This window comes from Coregonus clupeaformis, unplaced genomic scaffold, assembly GCF_020615455.1.
Source record: "Coregonus clupeaformis isolate EN_2021a unplaced genomic scaffold, ASM2061545v1 scaf0180, whole genome shotgun sequence".
NCBI lineage: Eukaryota > Metazoa > Chordata > Actinopteri > Salmoniformes > Salmonidae > Coregonus > Coregonus clupeaformis.
Genome location: NW_025533635.1, coordinates 87,815 through 101,880, shown reverse-complemented (window position 1 = coordinate 101,880; position 14,066 = coordinate 87,815). Strand labels below are relative to the sequence as shown.

The window sequence follows — 14,066 nt, the reverse complement described above, 5'->3', positions numbered from 1 at the left end:
AACGGCACACGTGAGAATTGTTTCGCTATAGAAGCACTGGTCCTCTTAAATTTTAATTCCAGGTTGCATATAAACATATTTGAGGGCATATTGGATGGTCTGCTCTGCCCATAACAATCACGCCAAGCATAGGGTTGCTATAAGATTGAAATGGTAAAGTAAAGTACCCGTGAAAAAATGTAAATACTGTAGCTCCCCAATACCATCTGATGTATATATTAATTGTATTACATAAATGTATGTAGCCCTTCTGAAAATACATCTAAATCGTGTTTTAATGCAATTTTTTCTACCCTGCTCCATGTATTCAATGGATTCAGAAAGAATTCAGACACCTTGACATTTTCCACATTTTGATATGTTACAGCCTTATTCTAAAATGGATTAAATTGTTTTTTCCCCTCATCAATCTACACACAATACCCAATAATGACAAAGCAAAAACAGGTTCTTAGAATTTTCTGCAAATGTAAAAAACCACAGAAATCACATTTACATAAGTATTCAGACCCTTTACTCAGTACTTTGTTGAAGAACCTTTGGCAGCGATTACAGCCTTGATTCTTCTTGGGTATGGCGCTACAAGCTTGGCACACCTGTATTTTGGGAGTTTCTCCCATTCGTCTGCAGATCCTCTCAAGCTCTGTCAGGTTGGATGGGGAGCGTCGCTGCACAGCTATTTTCAGGTCTCTCCAGAGATGTTCGATCGGGTTCAAGTCCGGGCTCTGGCTGGGCCACTCAAGGACATTCAGAGACTTGTCCCGAAGTCACTCCTGCGTTGTCTTGGCTGTGTGTTTAGGGTCGTTGTCCTGTTGGAAGGTGAACCTTCGCACCAGTCTGAGGTCCTGAGCGCTCTGGAGCAGGTTTTCATCAAGGATCTCTCTGTACTTTGCTCCGTTCATCTTTCCCTCGATCCTGACTAGTCTCCCAGTCCCTCCCGCTGAAAAACATCCCCACAGCATGATGCTGCCACCACCATGATTCACCGTAGGGATGGTGCCAGGTTTCCTCCAGATGTGACGCTTGGCATTCAGGCCAAAGAGTTCAATCTTGCTTTCATCAGACCAGAGAATCTTGTTTTTCATGTTCTGAGAGGCCTTTAGGTACCTTTTGGCAAACTCCAAGCGGGCTGTTATGTGCTTTTTACTGAGGAGTGGCTTCTGTCTGGCCACTCTACCATAAAGGACTGATTGGTGGAGTGCTGCAGAGATGGTTGTCCTTCTGGAAGGTTCTCCCATCTCCACAGGGGAACTCTGGAGCTCTGTCAGAGTGACCATTGGGTTCTTGGTCACCCCCCTGACCAAGGCCCTTCTCCCCCGATTGCTCAGTTTGGCTGGGCGGCCAGCCCTAGGAAGAGTCTTGGTGGTTCCAAACTTCTTCCATTTAAGAATGATGGAGGCCACTGTGTTCTTGGGGAACTTCAATGCTGCAGACAATTTGTGGTACCCTTCCCCAGATCTGTGCCTCGACACAATCCTGTCTCGGAGCTCTACGGACAATTCCTTCGACCTCATGGCTTGGTTGTTGATCTGACATGCACTGTCAAATCAAATCAAATCAAATTGTATTGGCCACATGCGCCGAATACAACAGGTGCAGACATTACAGTGAAATGCTTACTTACAGCCCTTAACCAACAATGCATTTATTTTTAATAAAAAAAGTAGAATAAAACAAAGTGTTGAGAAAAAAGGAGCAGAAGTAAAATAAAATAACAGTAGGGAGGCTATATATACAGGGGGGTACCGGTGCAGAGTCAATGTGCGGGGGCACCGGCTAGTTGAGGTAGTTGAAGTAATATGTACATGTGGGTAGAGTTAAAGTGACTATGCATAAATCATTAACAGAGTAGCAGCAGCGTAAAATGATGGGGTGGGGGGAGTGGGGGGGCAGTGCAAATAGCCCGGGTAGCCATGATTAGCTGTTTAGGAGTCTTATGGCTTGGGGGTAGAAGCTGTTGAGAAGTCTTTTGGATCTAGACTTGGCACTCCGGTACCGCTTGCCGTGCGGTAGCAGAGAGAACAGTCTATGACTAGGGTGGCTGGAGTCTTTGACAATTTTGAGGGCCTTCCTCTGACACCGCTTGGTATAGAGGTCCTGGATGGCAGGAAGCTTGGCCCCAGTGATGTACTGGGCCATACGCACTACCCTCTGTAGTGCCTTATGGTCGGAGGCCAAGCAGTTGCCATACCAGGCGGTGATGCAACCAGTCAGGATGCTCTCGATGGTGCAGCTGTATAATTTTTTGAGGATCTGAGGACCCATGCCAAATCTTTTCAGTCTCCTGAGGGGGGAATAGGCTTTGTCGTGCCCTCTTCACGACTGTCTTGGTGTGTTTGGACCATGATAGTTCGTTGGTGATGTGGACACCAAGGAACTTGAAGCTCTCAACCTGTTCCACTACAGCCCCGTCGATGAGAATGGGGGGCGTGCTCAGTCCTCTTTTTTTCCTGTAGTCCACAATCATCTCCTTTGTCTTGGTCACGTTGAGGGAGAGGTTGTTATCCTGGCACCACATGGCCAGGTCTCTGACCTCCTCCCTATAGGCTGTCTCATCGTTGTCGGTGATCAGGCCTACCACTGTTGTGTCGTCGGCAAACTTAATGATGGTGTTGGAGTCGGTGCCTGGCCATGCAGTCATGGATGAACAGGGAGTACAGGAGGGGACTGACCACGCACCCCTGAGGGGCCCCCCGTGTTGAGGATCAGTGTGGCAGATGTGTTGTTACCTACCCTTACCACCTGGGGGCGGCCCGTCAGGAAGTCCAGGATCCAGTTGCAGAGGGAGGTGTTTAGTCCCAGGATCCTTAGCTTAGTGATGAGCTTTGAGGGCACTATGGTGTTGAATGCTGAGCTGTAGTCAATGAATACCATTCTCACGTAGGTGTTCCTCTTGTCCAGGTTGGAATGGGCAGTGTGGAGTGCAACAGAGTTGCATCACTGTATCTGTTCGTATGCAAATTAGGCCTCTGGGATTATCATGATCAGCCTTTCAAAGCACTTCATGGCTACAGACGTCAGTGCTACGGGTCGGTAGTCATTTAGGCAGGTTATCTTAGAGTCCTTGGGCACGGGGACTATGGTGGTCTGTTTGAAACATGTTGGTATTACAGACTCAGTCAGGGACATGTTGAAAATGTCAGTGAAGACACTTGCCAGTTGTTCAGCACATGCTCGGAGTACACGTCCTGGTAATCCGTCTGGCCCTGCGGCCTTGTGAATGTTGACCTGCTTAAAAGTCTTACTCACATCGGCTTCGGAGAGCGTGATCACATAGTCATCCAGAACAGCTGGTGCTCTCATGCATGCTTCAGTGTTGCTTGCCTCGAAGCGAGCATAGAAGTGGTTTAGCTCGTCTGGAAGTCTTGTGTCACTGGGCAGCTCGTGGCTGTGCTTCCCTTTGTAGTCTGTAATAGTTTTCAAGCCCTGCCACATCCGACGAGCGTCAGAGCCGGTGTAGTACGATTCAATCTTAGTCCTGTATTGACTCTTTGCCTGTTTGATGGTTCGTCGGAGGGCATAGCGGGATTTCTTATAAGCGTCCGGGTTAGAGTCCCGCTCCTTGAAAGTGGCAGCTCTACCCTTTAGCTCAGTGCGGATGTTGCCTGTAATCCATGGCTTCTGGTTGGGGTATGTACGTACGGTCACTGTGGGGACGACATCATCGATGCACTTATTGATGAAGCCAGTGACTGATGTGGTGTACTCCTCAATGCTATCTGAAGAATCCCGAACATGTTCCAGTCTGTGCTAGCAAAACAGTCCTGTAGCTTAGCATCTGCGTCATCTGACCACTTTTTTATTAACCGAGTCACTGGTGCTTCCTGCTTTAGTTTTTGCTTATAAGCAGGAATCAGGAGGATAGAGTTATGGTCAGATTTGCCAAATGGAGGGCGAGGGAGAGCTTTGTATGCATCTCTGTGTGTGGAGTAAAGGTGGTCTAGAGATTTTTTTCCTCTGGTTGCACATTTCACATGCTGGTAGAAATTAGGTAGAACTGATTTAAGTTTCCCTGCATTAAAGTCCCCGGCCACTAGGAGCGCTGCCTCTGGATGAGCGTTTTCCTGTTGACTTATGGCCTTATACAGCTCATTCAGTGCAATCTTAATGCCAGCATTGGTTTGTGGTGGTAAATAGACAGCTATGAAAAATATAGATGAAAACTCTCTTGGTAAATAGTGTGGTCTACAGCTTATCATAAGATACTCTACCTCAGGCGAGCAAAACCTCGAGACTACATTAGTATTTGATTTTGTGCACCCGCTGTTGTTTACAAATATACACAGACCGCCACCCCTTGTCTTACCGGAGTCAGCCGTTCTATCCTGCCGATGTAGCGTATAGCCCGCTAGTTGTATGTTGTCCATGTCGTCGTTCAGCCACGACTCGGTGAAACATAAGATATTACAGTTTTTAATGTCCCATTGGTAGGATAACCGTAATCTTAAATCATCCAATTTATTCTCAAATGATTGAAGATTGGCTGATAGGATTGATGGGAGCGGCAGTTTACTCGCTCGCCGTCGGATCCTTACAAGGCACCCCGAACTACGTCCACGATATCTCCGTCTCTTCCTCATGCGAATGACGGGGATTTGGGCCTTGTCGGGTGTCTGTAGGATGTCCTTCGCGGCAGCCTCGTTGAAGAAAAAGTCTTCGTCCAATACGAGGTGAGTAATCGCTGTCCTGATATCCAGAACCTCTTTTGGTTATAAGAGACGATGGCAGAAACATTATGTACAAAATAAATTACAAATAACGCGGAAAAACACATATAATAGTACAATTGGTTAGAGGGCTGTAAAACGGCAGCCTTCTTCTCCGGCGCCATTATCGCGAACTGTGGGACCTTATATAGACAGGTGTGTGCCTTTCCAAATCATGTCCATTGAATTGACCACAGGTGGACTCCAATCAAGTTGTAGAAACATCTCAAGGGTGATCAATTGAAACAGGATGCACTTGAGCTCAATTTCGAGTCTCATAGCAAAGGGTCTGAATACTTATGTAAATAAGGTATTTCTGTTTTGTTTACATTTTCAAATATTTCTAAAAACCTGTTTTCGCATTGTCATTATGGGGTAGTGTGTGTAGATTGAAGAGGGCAAAAAATTATTTAATACATTTTAGAATTAGACTGTAACGTTACAAAATGTGGAAAAAGTCAAGGGGTGTGAAAACGTTCCGAATGCACTGTATTCCATTTCAAATTTGTCTCCCAGTGTAGCTAGTTCCGGGGGTATTATGACGCATCTGACATTTCATTCTCTGTTTGTTCCTAGCTTGTAGTTACACCAATGAGCATAAGGTTAGGTGTGTTTCCATTCTAAACAGTGTGTGTAGCTGTTTACATTTGGCACACACAAACACCTATGCCCACTTGCTTAAATAGAGCTCTTACCATTTTCGTCTTAATTTCCTATATGTTCAGAGTGCTTACAAGTGTCTTTGCTATCTCTTACCGCCTACTCCCTCTGTCGCCTCCAAAATGAAATAATTCAGGCTAAGGCCCAGGCCGTTAAGATCGCTTAAGAGAGAACCTTTGATAGGTATAACAAAGGGGATGCTTGAGAGATAGAATTCGCAAAACGTATGATATGTTACGAATTCAAGCTACATGGCTAACGTTAGCTAGCTCGTTAGCTAGACTAGGGGTTAGGGTAAAGGTTAAGGTTAGGGTTGGGGGAAGGGTTAGCAAAAGGGTTAAGGTTAGGGTAAGGATAATGGTAAGGGTTAGCTAACATGCTTAGTAGTTCCAAAGTAGCTAAAAAGTAGTAAGTACACAGCAAAAGTACACTGTTAAAATTTCAGGGTTAAACATTTCCGAGTTGATTTTCACTCCCAGAGTGTAATTTTAACACATTCTGATGTAAATGGTGTTCAGTGTTGGAGTTATTTGACAGAGTTGATCCGGTCAGTGTTAACCCAACTCCGCAGAGATGTAATTAAGCTCCTCCCATGCATTTCACTTCTTCAGTTGGAGACAGAGGAGACAAGTCGGCGCCATTTTCTCCCTCCCATGCAGTGCACACGGTAAGTGCAATTAACTCAAACTTACTGAAACAATTATATAAATTGATGCTGAGAATTTCAGTATGAACAATAAAACATCTACAGAGAATATATGCCTAACAAAACCGTGTTTGATGCCAGGACTGAGCAGTAAATTTGTCCTGGTGATTAGCTAGCTAGAAGTGTATGGTAAGCTAGCTAACAGTTTGTTACTTAAACCGTCTCCAACTTTATCAATTATGATTTAATAAAGGAAAAACAAAGAGTTATGTTTTTTTACTGTATAAAATCTTGTTTGAGGCTGGAGCTAACGTATTTTTTCCCCCCTTCACTTTGAACATCAAAGGGGCCGCAAAAAACATGTCCCAACATGCAGACAGTGTTTAACGTGTTTAGTTGTCTGTGTGACCAGCGTACCACTGTATTTGGTGACCCATCAGATTCTATGACCTGCAGTGTTGGAAAAAGTACTCAGATCATTTACTTAAGTAAAAGTATATAAGTATTACCAGTTAATTGTACTGAAATTACTAAGTTAAAGCTAAAGTACAAAATTAGCAGAAAATCGGGCTGTGACTGATATATTAAACATTTAAGTGCATCATTAAATACTGATGAGTCAATGCATAAGCAGCATTTTAATATCTCAGTCACAGCGCGATTTTCTGAAAATTAGTACTTTTTCCAACAGTGCAGGTCACAGAATCTGATGGGTCACCAAAAATGGTGTAACACTGTCGACTTAGCTTTAATCTGTACCGTTCTTCCTTTAAATGTTTATTTACTTTGTCAAACTCCCTTGCATGTCACAGTCAAAAGTGCTGGTCCAGGTGAAGTACAGCCAACAGCAGAAATATGTGAAGCTGGACGGTTTGACTTTATGCAATTCCATGAAAATGGTTAGCATGCCTTAGGAAAAAGGTTTTAAACCACACCCATGTTCTTTTAAAAGCTCATTGTGCAAGCTCCTTAATGTTGTCGATTCTGATTTCTTTACATGCCTTTATCAGACTCTTTTATGCGGTAAATGGGGTTAAATTGCTAATCATTTTCAGTTCTGTAATGTGTGCTTCATAGAGTGTAAAGTATTAATATACACCAAAACAGTCAATAAAAAAAGCCAATCATCAATTTTTACATTTGGACTTAAGAGGGAATGGGTAATGTGAGGGAAAATGCTCTAGGTCTATTTAAGGATTATACAGTGGTGGATGTATGTATTTAACGTGAACAGTTATTGGCTGTGAGGCAAGAAACAGTGCTGACTTCAAAGGCACATTCAGTTTGACCTTACTATCTTTTCCAGTCATCGAGAGATTTTGCCTGCCACCTGATGCAAAAGTTATATACAAGGATGCAACAGGGACAGACGTTGATGCAGAAATATTCAGCAATGTGGTGCTGACAGTATTCTCAGATCAGGGTGAGATATCAAGGCAGGTATAATAAAGCACTTTACACCTTACATAATATAATTATTTGTATTTTTTCTATTCCTTTAGAATTCTCTGATTTCTCCTTGTCTTCTGCTTCTGAGACGTCTGACTCAAGCTTCAGCTCAAGTGCATCAACTATAATCCTAGATGATGTCCCTAGCAAGAGACAAATAATTGAGGATACACATGATGCTGTGTCTGCTGAACAGGTTTCTTAATGCTTTCAAATTTTTTCACTCTGAGTCTCTAGAAAAGCTATTTATCACCATGTTTTGTATTCTAATGTTTTTGTTTTTTATTAGTTGATTGAAGCTGTGCTAAGAGGCAAGTCTGGGGGTGAAGAAATACTACAGGAGTACCAAACAACAGAAACCCTAACAGATGCTGCAAGAAGAAAAATGGTTAACATCCTGGTGGCTCACATGATTGACAATCATGGGTATGTTTGTTTCACATTGTTTTTATTTGTGCCAAATAACTGCATGGCCATTGCATAAATGTACTAATTTAATATCTCCTCTCAGGCACTGCCCCACTAAAGCAATCAGAGAAGATTATGCACGTGGGATAGTGATGTTGTTACCTTCCCTCAAGGATCCATACTCCAAGAAGGGCTATGTAATAGGCATTATTATTGTTAACTCTTTCATGTCATGTTGTGACACAAAACTGTGTGGACAACATTGATATTTGAATTCCGTGAGATTTCTCATGAGCCTGGTATGACAACGCATTTCTTTTATTTTTTTCATTTCAGGAACACTTCTATGATGCTGCAAGCAGCACAGGATACATTTCTTGGCGTCTGAAAACAGTCCAGAGGAAGATTCGTCAAGGATCTGCACTGCCACCAAATAGCCCAATTGACTTTTCTCCAGGGGGCCCAAATTTCCAAAGGACTGTTAATGTTGAAAGGCAGCTTGATGGTGATGCTTGCCAAGAGGCCATGTCTTTGCTCAACCATACCACAGACAATACCCTGATTTTCCAGAAGATGAGAGACCTTTCAGAACCGTCAGAAGCTCGTTAATGACCCAGGCAGAAGTGTTGATATCCTCTCCAGCTTCCCAAGATTCCTGGATACAAAAGGATTGGTAAGTTTGGGATGAGATGTTTAGAATGGCTTGAAATTTGAAAGTATTTCCTGAAGTAGTAGTAGTAGTTTAATATCTTCTTTCTTAAAGGTGGACCAAGACTTCACTCTCCTATTTGATGACGACACATCCTCCAGGCTTCTTCAGAAATGGGATTTGTTCTTCAAGCCAAATGTCATAAAAGAGGCTAAGCGGCTCACCTCAACACCAGAGTTGCGTCGCTTGGTGCAGTCAGCAGAAAGTCCCCCAGGAAGTGATCTTGATGAGGCAAGAAGTGAGTTTTTTTAAAATAATTTTATTTTTTATAAATTTGCTATAATTGCAGTTAAACTATAGCTCAGCTGGTAGAGCACGGCGCTTGTAACGCCAAGGTAGTGGGTTCGATCCCCGGGACCACCCATACACAAAAATGTATGCACGCATGACTGTAAGTCGCTTTGGATAAAAGCGTCTGCTAAATGGCATATTATTTATTATTATTTCATTTGTTTATAAAAATAATAAATAATTGGTCATTTAGCAGACGCTCTTATCCAGAGCGACTTACAGGAGCAATTAGGGTTAAGTGCCTTGCTCAAGGGCACATCGACAGATTTTTCACCTAGTCGGCTCGGGGATTAGAACCAGCGACCTTTCGATTACTGGCACAACGCTCTTAACCACTAAGCTACCTGCCGCCCTATTCTGTGTATCTCTGAACGTTGATCTGATTTTGGGGATAAATGTGACTAATAGATGGATGAGGGTTTAAAACGTTCTCATAATGCCTCCCTGTTCTCATTCAAACTTGAATAGTATTACATTTGAAGAGTTTTCAGTTAATTCTTGTGACTCTTTGTCCTCAGCCTACGACCAAGAAATGGCTTCCCTGTTGTTGCTGTTACATCTCCTTCCACCACCTCCAGGGGGACTGAAGTCTCCAAAAATTAGTGCATGTGATGCAGTTGAGAGACTTGTTGTCTTTCACGAGGTAATTATATTATTAAGGGGATTATAATAATTTGTCACGTCACCTTCTTAGCCACATATGTAAATGAGGGTTGTTAAAAAGTGGATGGAATTGTAATTAAGTCTTCATTCCCATCTTGCACTAGCCAATGAAAAGATGTTTGAATGATCACTTCTATAATGTCGTTTTCTCTGTGGCTGCACATTATTCTTGTGTCTAATTTTCAGTTTTCTGATCTCAACCCTTGTCATGCTGCAGTTTGGAGGAGCATCTCCGCAACCAGCAGGGTCGGCAGCCGTACCTCCTCGCTGTTGGGCGTCAGAAGAGCAAGATTGAGAGCTTCTACATCACACAATGGATAAGCGTCTCATCCCATGCAAGGCAAACCGCTCCCTCGGGGCATGTGATGAACTTTTCAAAGCACATTTTGTGTTTAATTTGTCTTACGATGTGGCACTTGTGAATTTTTACACATTCCTGCAGACAAGTGTATAACATTGATGTGGGGAAAATGAAGGAGTCACCCAGAGTTAAAGACTTGAGAGCGAGACTGCTTAACCAGCCAGTAGCACTCTCACCCTGTGAGTAAGAAGCTATAACAATGTTAACCTGTTTCATGTGTCAGAAATATTATCCCAGCAGTCAACAGTTGATTTCACATTTAAGAGTTGAACATGGTTACTATCCTGGACCCAAGTACAAATTGTTTTGTTCTCAGCAAGTCTGTAGGCATCAGTTCCTAACATATACAGGTTTTCGGAAGCACCTTTATAGTGTTCATAGTAATGTTCAGCAAATTGCTCAAACTTCAACTGTTGCATGTTCATCTAGTGAGCCAGTTGCAACTTCATCTCAGGCACATGCTTTGGAGGACACATTTAATCCACAAAATCAATGTAGCTCTTCCAGTGTTTATTCTGAGAGCAATGATTCAGGACTTACTAAAGATCCAACTAAAGAAATGTGTGCATCCATCGTGGCCAAATTACAGGGGAGTGGGATTTCCAACAGTTTGGTATCCTCAATTGTAGGAGATTTGGATGAACTAACAAGTGAGATTCGCTCACAAGCAAAGCATACAGCTATTTCTGCTTTACCTATAACTGACCCCAACATATCTGTGATAAATGAATCTTTTGAAGATTATGAAAACCCGTTCACAAATCTAAATACAGAATGGAAACAAAATAAATACTTCCACCAAAAATGGGGAGTTGTCGAGCCAGTAGAAATAACACTGGGAGTGAGATATGACAACAGGCGAAATCAGAAATCCGGTACATATGATCAAGTACCTGTGAAGGATACTTTTATATGTGTGCCGATTTTAGAAACATTGAAGTTCATGTGCAGAAATCCAGATATTTGTGTTTTGCTAAAGAAAGAGTGTAGATCAGAGCCTGACACTTATACTGACTTTTTTGATGGAAGTTATTTTAAAACCCACCCTTTGTTTACAGCTAATAGACATGCATTACAAATCCAACTATACTATTATGATTTTGAAACAGCCAATCCCCTTGGCTCCAAACATGGAATTCACAAAATTGGCTCTCTTTATTTTGTTGTTAGAAACTTTCCCCAAAAATTTAATTCGGTTTTGATGAACATTCATTTGGTAACACTTTTTCACACACAAGATCTGCACAAGTATAGTTTTGATGTTATACTAGAACCGTTGATAAATGATTTGAAAAAACTAGAAGGCCAAGGGCTAAGTCTTCCATTTTCAGATGAGCAGGTATATGGTACAATCTGTCAGATCACTGGAGATAATTTAGGGATGCACACAATTCTTGGTTTTAATGAGTCATTCAGTAGCCGTCATTTCTGTCGCCTTTGTTTGATTGAGAAGAATGATTGTCAAACGGTATACAGTGAGGATGATCCTAAGGTGATCCTTCGTGGAAAAGACATGTTTGAAATGCATTGCCAGTCTCTCCAGGAAAACCCACAATTGAAGTCACTTTATGGTTTGAAAAAAAGATCTACACTTAATTCATTGAAGTATTTCCATGTTTGTAATAACTATTCATTTGATATCATGCATGATCTTCTTGAGGGTGTGGTTCAGTATGAGATCAAATTGCTTTTTGGATATCTCACACAACACTTTATGTCAGAACAGGACTTGCTTTCCAGGATTTATGGTTTTGATTATGGATTTTTAGAACGAAAAAATTGTCCTACAAAGATTATTTTGGAGTGTTGGCAATGGCATTGGTTTGAATTCTATTCAGACATTGTGTCTTGTGAAAAACATCCCACTGTTGTTTGGTGACATTATTCCTGCAGGAAACAAAAACAGGAATTTGTTACTGTTGTTACTTCAAATAATGAACATAGTTTTTTCACCTTCTCTCACTCTAGGTATGACAATATATTTAAAGCATTTGATTGTTGACCACCACAAACTATTTAAGCACTTGTATCCACATAGAAACTTGATACCTAAGTATCATTTTATGATCCATTACCCATCTTCTATAAGGAAAGTTGGCCCCTTATTATATACGTGGTGTATGAGGTTTGAGGCCAAACACAAGCAGTTTAAAGATTGTTTTTAAAATTTCAAAAACATAACCAAATCGCTTGCTAAAAAGCATCAGATGGCCATTGCTTATCACTGGGAAACCTTCACCCTCAAACAAAATGAGTATGGGCCAATTAAATATTTTCTCTTCAGAGATGAGAATGTCGTCAACAATGAAATGCTTGAAATGATCTTGTCAAAATATGTTTTCTCAACTAGTTGGGTTAAAGTTGATGGTGTAGAGTATAAAGCTGGACTAGTTATTTGCAGTGCAATGGAAGAAGACATGCCAGTCTTTTGTCAAATAAGTGATGTACATTTGGTTGAAGATCTTTTTTTTTTTTTGACAAACAAGCTATTTACAGAGAATTTTGATGACCATCATCATGCATTCAGAGTATTACGAAGTGCGGAAAGATGTCTACTAAAAATGTCTGAGCTTAAATTTCATAAACCGTTTGATATTCAAAGCTCATACAATGTTTCAGATGAAAGTATGTACATTATACCTTCATTCACAATGTTTTAATTCAACTGACTGCAAGGGAGAAAAGGCACAAATGATTGTTTATTGTGATTAATTCTTATTAATATAAGTATATATTACATTAATTAATAAATAATATTGAATAAATTAACAATTAATTGTAAAAAAAATTCAGTGTAGATAATTGACACTTTAGGGGGTGAAATTAACACTACACAAATAGTTTAAAAAATTTACTCGGAGCAGTGTTAGTTGTCTAATCCCTTAGTGTAACTTTAACTCTGTTTTGCGAGTTAAAAAAGGAACTTAAATGTTTAACTATTTTGAAAGTGTTTATTTAACTCTGGAGAGTGTGGACCTATATAAACCCTCAAAAAGTGTTGAAATCAACTCTGTGGGAGGTAATTCAACACTGGACTTTTTGCTGTGTAGTTAAAACATTTGCTAAAATGCTAAAGTTGTCCGTGATGAGATTCGAACTCGCAACCTTTGGTTGCTAGACGTTCGCGTTATACCATATGTCCTATGTAACCATACCAAACGTAACATATCATACCAAATGGAATGTCTCGGGTTTACGTACAGAATAATACGAAATGCTCTGAGACCAGGTTGGGAGGTAGGCTAACTCAAGGGAGTTTGTTCCATCTCTAGTTTGACATGCTGTGGCCCTCTCGTCTTCTCTGGAGAAAGCATTTCCCAACCCTTGTTACCATGACATTTTTTAACCGCTGGTTGCATTGATGATTCAGTACTTCAGTCTATTGTTTTACCAGATTTTGAATCTGATTTCAGTTTAACATCTGAAATGCAACACATCTAGGTGTTGCTTAGTTCCAGTGAGCAGCATTTCTATTTCTGACGAGGTCAAGATTTAATTATTTAACAACTGTCGGCACGGATGATTCACAGTTGTATCCTCTCAACAGGTGACACTTTAATTGAGAAAGTTATTACATTTACATTTACGTCATTTAGCAGACGCTCTTATCCAGAGCGACTTACAAATTGGTGCATTCACCTTATAGCCAGTGGGATAACCACTTTACAAAATGTTATTATTATTTTTTTCCTTTGGGGTGGGGTAAGGGGGGGTAGAAGGATTACTTTATCCTATCCCAGGTATTCCTTAAAGAGGTGGGGTTTCAAGTGTCTCTGGAAGGTGGTGAGTGACTCCGCTGTCCTGGCGTCGTGAGGGAGCTTGTTCCACCATTGGGGTGCCAGAGCAGCGAACAGTTTTGACTGGGCTGAGCGGGAACTGTGCTTCCGCAGAGGTAGGGGGGCCAGCAGGCCAGAGGTGGATGAACGCAATGCCCTCGTTTGGGTGTAGGGACTGATCAGAGCCTGAAGGTACGCAGGTGCCGTTCCCCTCACCGCTCCGTAGGCAAGCACCATGGTCTTGTAGCAGATGCAAGCTTAAACTGGAAGCCAGTGGAGTGTGCAGAGGAGCGGGGTGACGTGAGAGAACTTGGGAAGGTTGAACACCAGACGGGCTGCGGCATTCTGGATGAGTTGTAGGGGTTTAATGGCACAGGCAGGGAGCCCAGCCAACAGC

The 14,066-nt window shown here is 41.7% G+C and overlaps 2 protein-coding genes across 6 annotated transcripts in view; both read left to right on the top strand.

Annotated features, from left to right (window-relative positions):
* Positions 1 to 14,066, top strand: part of LOC121573300 (leucine zipper protein 2-like) — a gene marked incomplete at its 3' end in the record, with an annotated part of 140,474 nt that overhangs the window by 44,000 nt on the left and 82,408 nt on the right. The gene's annotated exons all lie outside the window — the stretch shown is intronic.
* LOC121573299 lies at positions 5,969 to 12,501 on the top strand. Of its 5 annotated transcripts, XM_045213968.1 has the most exons (9): positions 5,969 to 6,033; positions 7,319 to 7,435; positions 7,515 to 7,657; positions 7,751 to 7,887; positions 7,973 to 8,066; positions 8,206 to 8,542; positions 8,633 to 8,816; positions 9,388 to 9,512; positions 9,750 to 12,501. In XM_045213968.1, the coding sequence occupies exon 9, from the start codon at positions 10,093 to 10,095 to the stop codon at positions 11,770 to 11,772; it is 1,680 nt and encodes a 559-aa protein (XP_045069903.1). In that variant the 5' UTR covers positions 5,969 to 6,033; positions 7,319 to 7,435; positions 7,515 to 7,657; positions 7,751 to 7,887; positions 7,973 to 8,066; positions 8,206 to 8,542; positions 8,633 to 8,816; positions 9,388 to 9,512; positions 9,750 to 10,092; the 3' UTR covers positions 11,773 to 12,501. The 5 variants fall into 5 exon arrangements, with proteins under 5 accessions (XP_045069903.1, XP_045069902.1, XP_045069905.1 ...); XM_045213967.1 differs by lacking the exon at positions 7,319 to 7,435 and having other exon boundaries at positions 5,976 to 6,033; XM_045213969.1 differs by lacking the exon at positions 5,969 to 6,033 and having other exon boundaries at positions 6,051 to 7,435.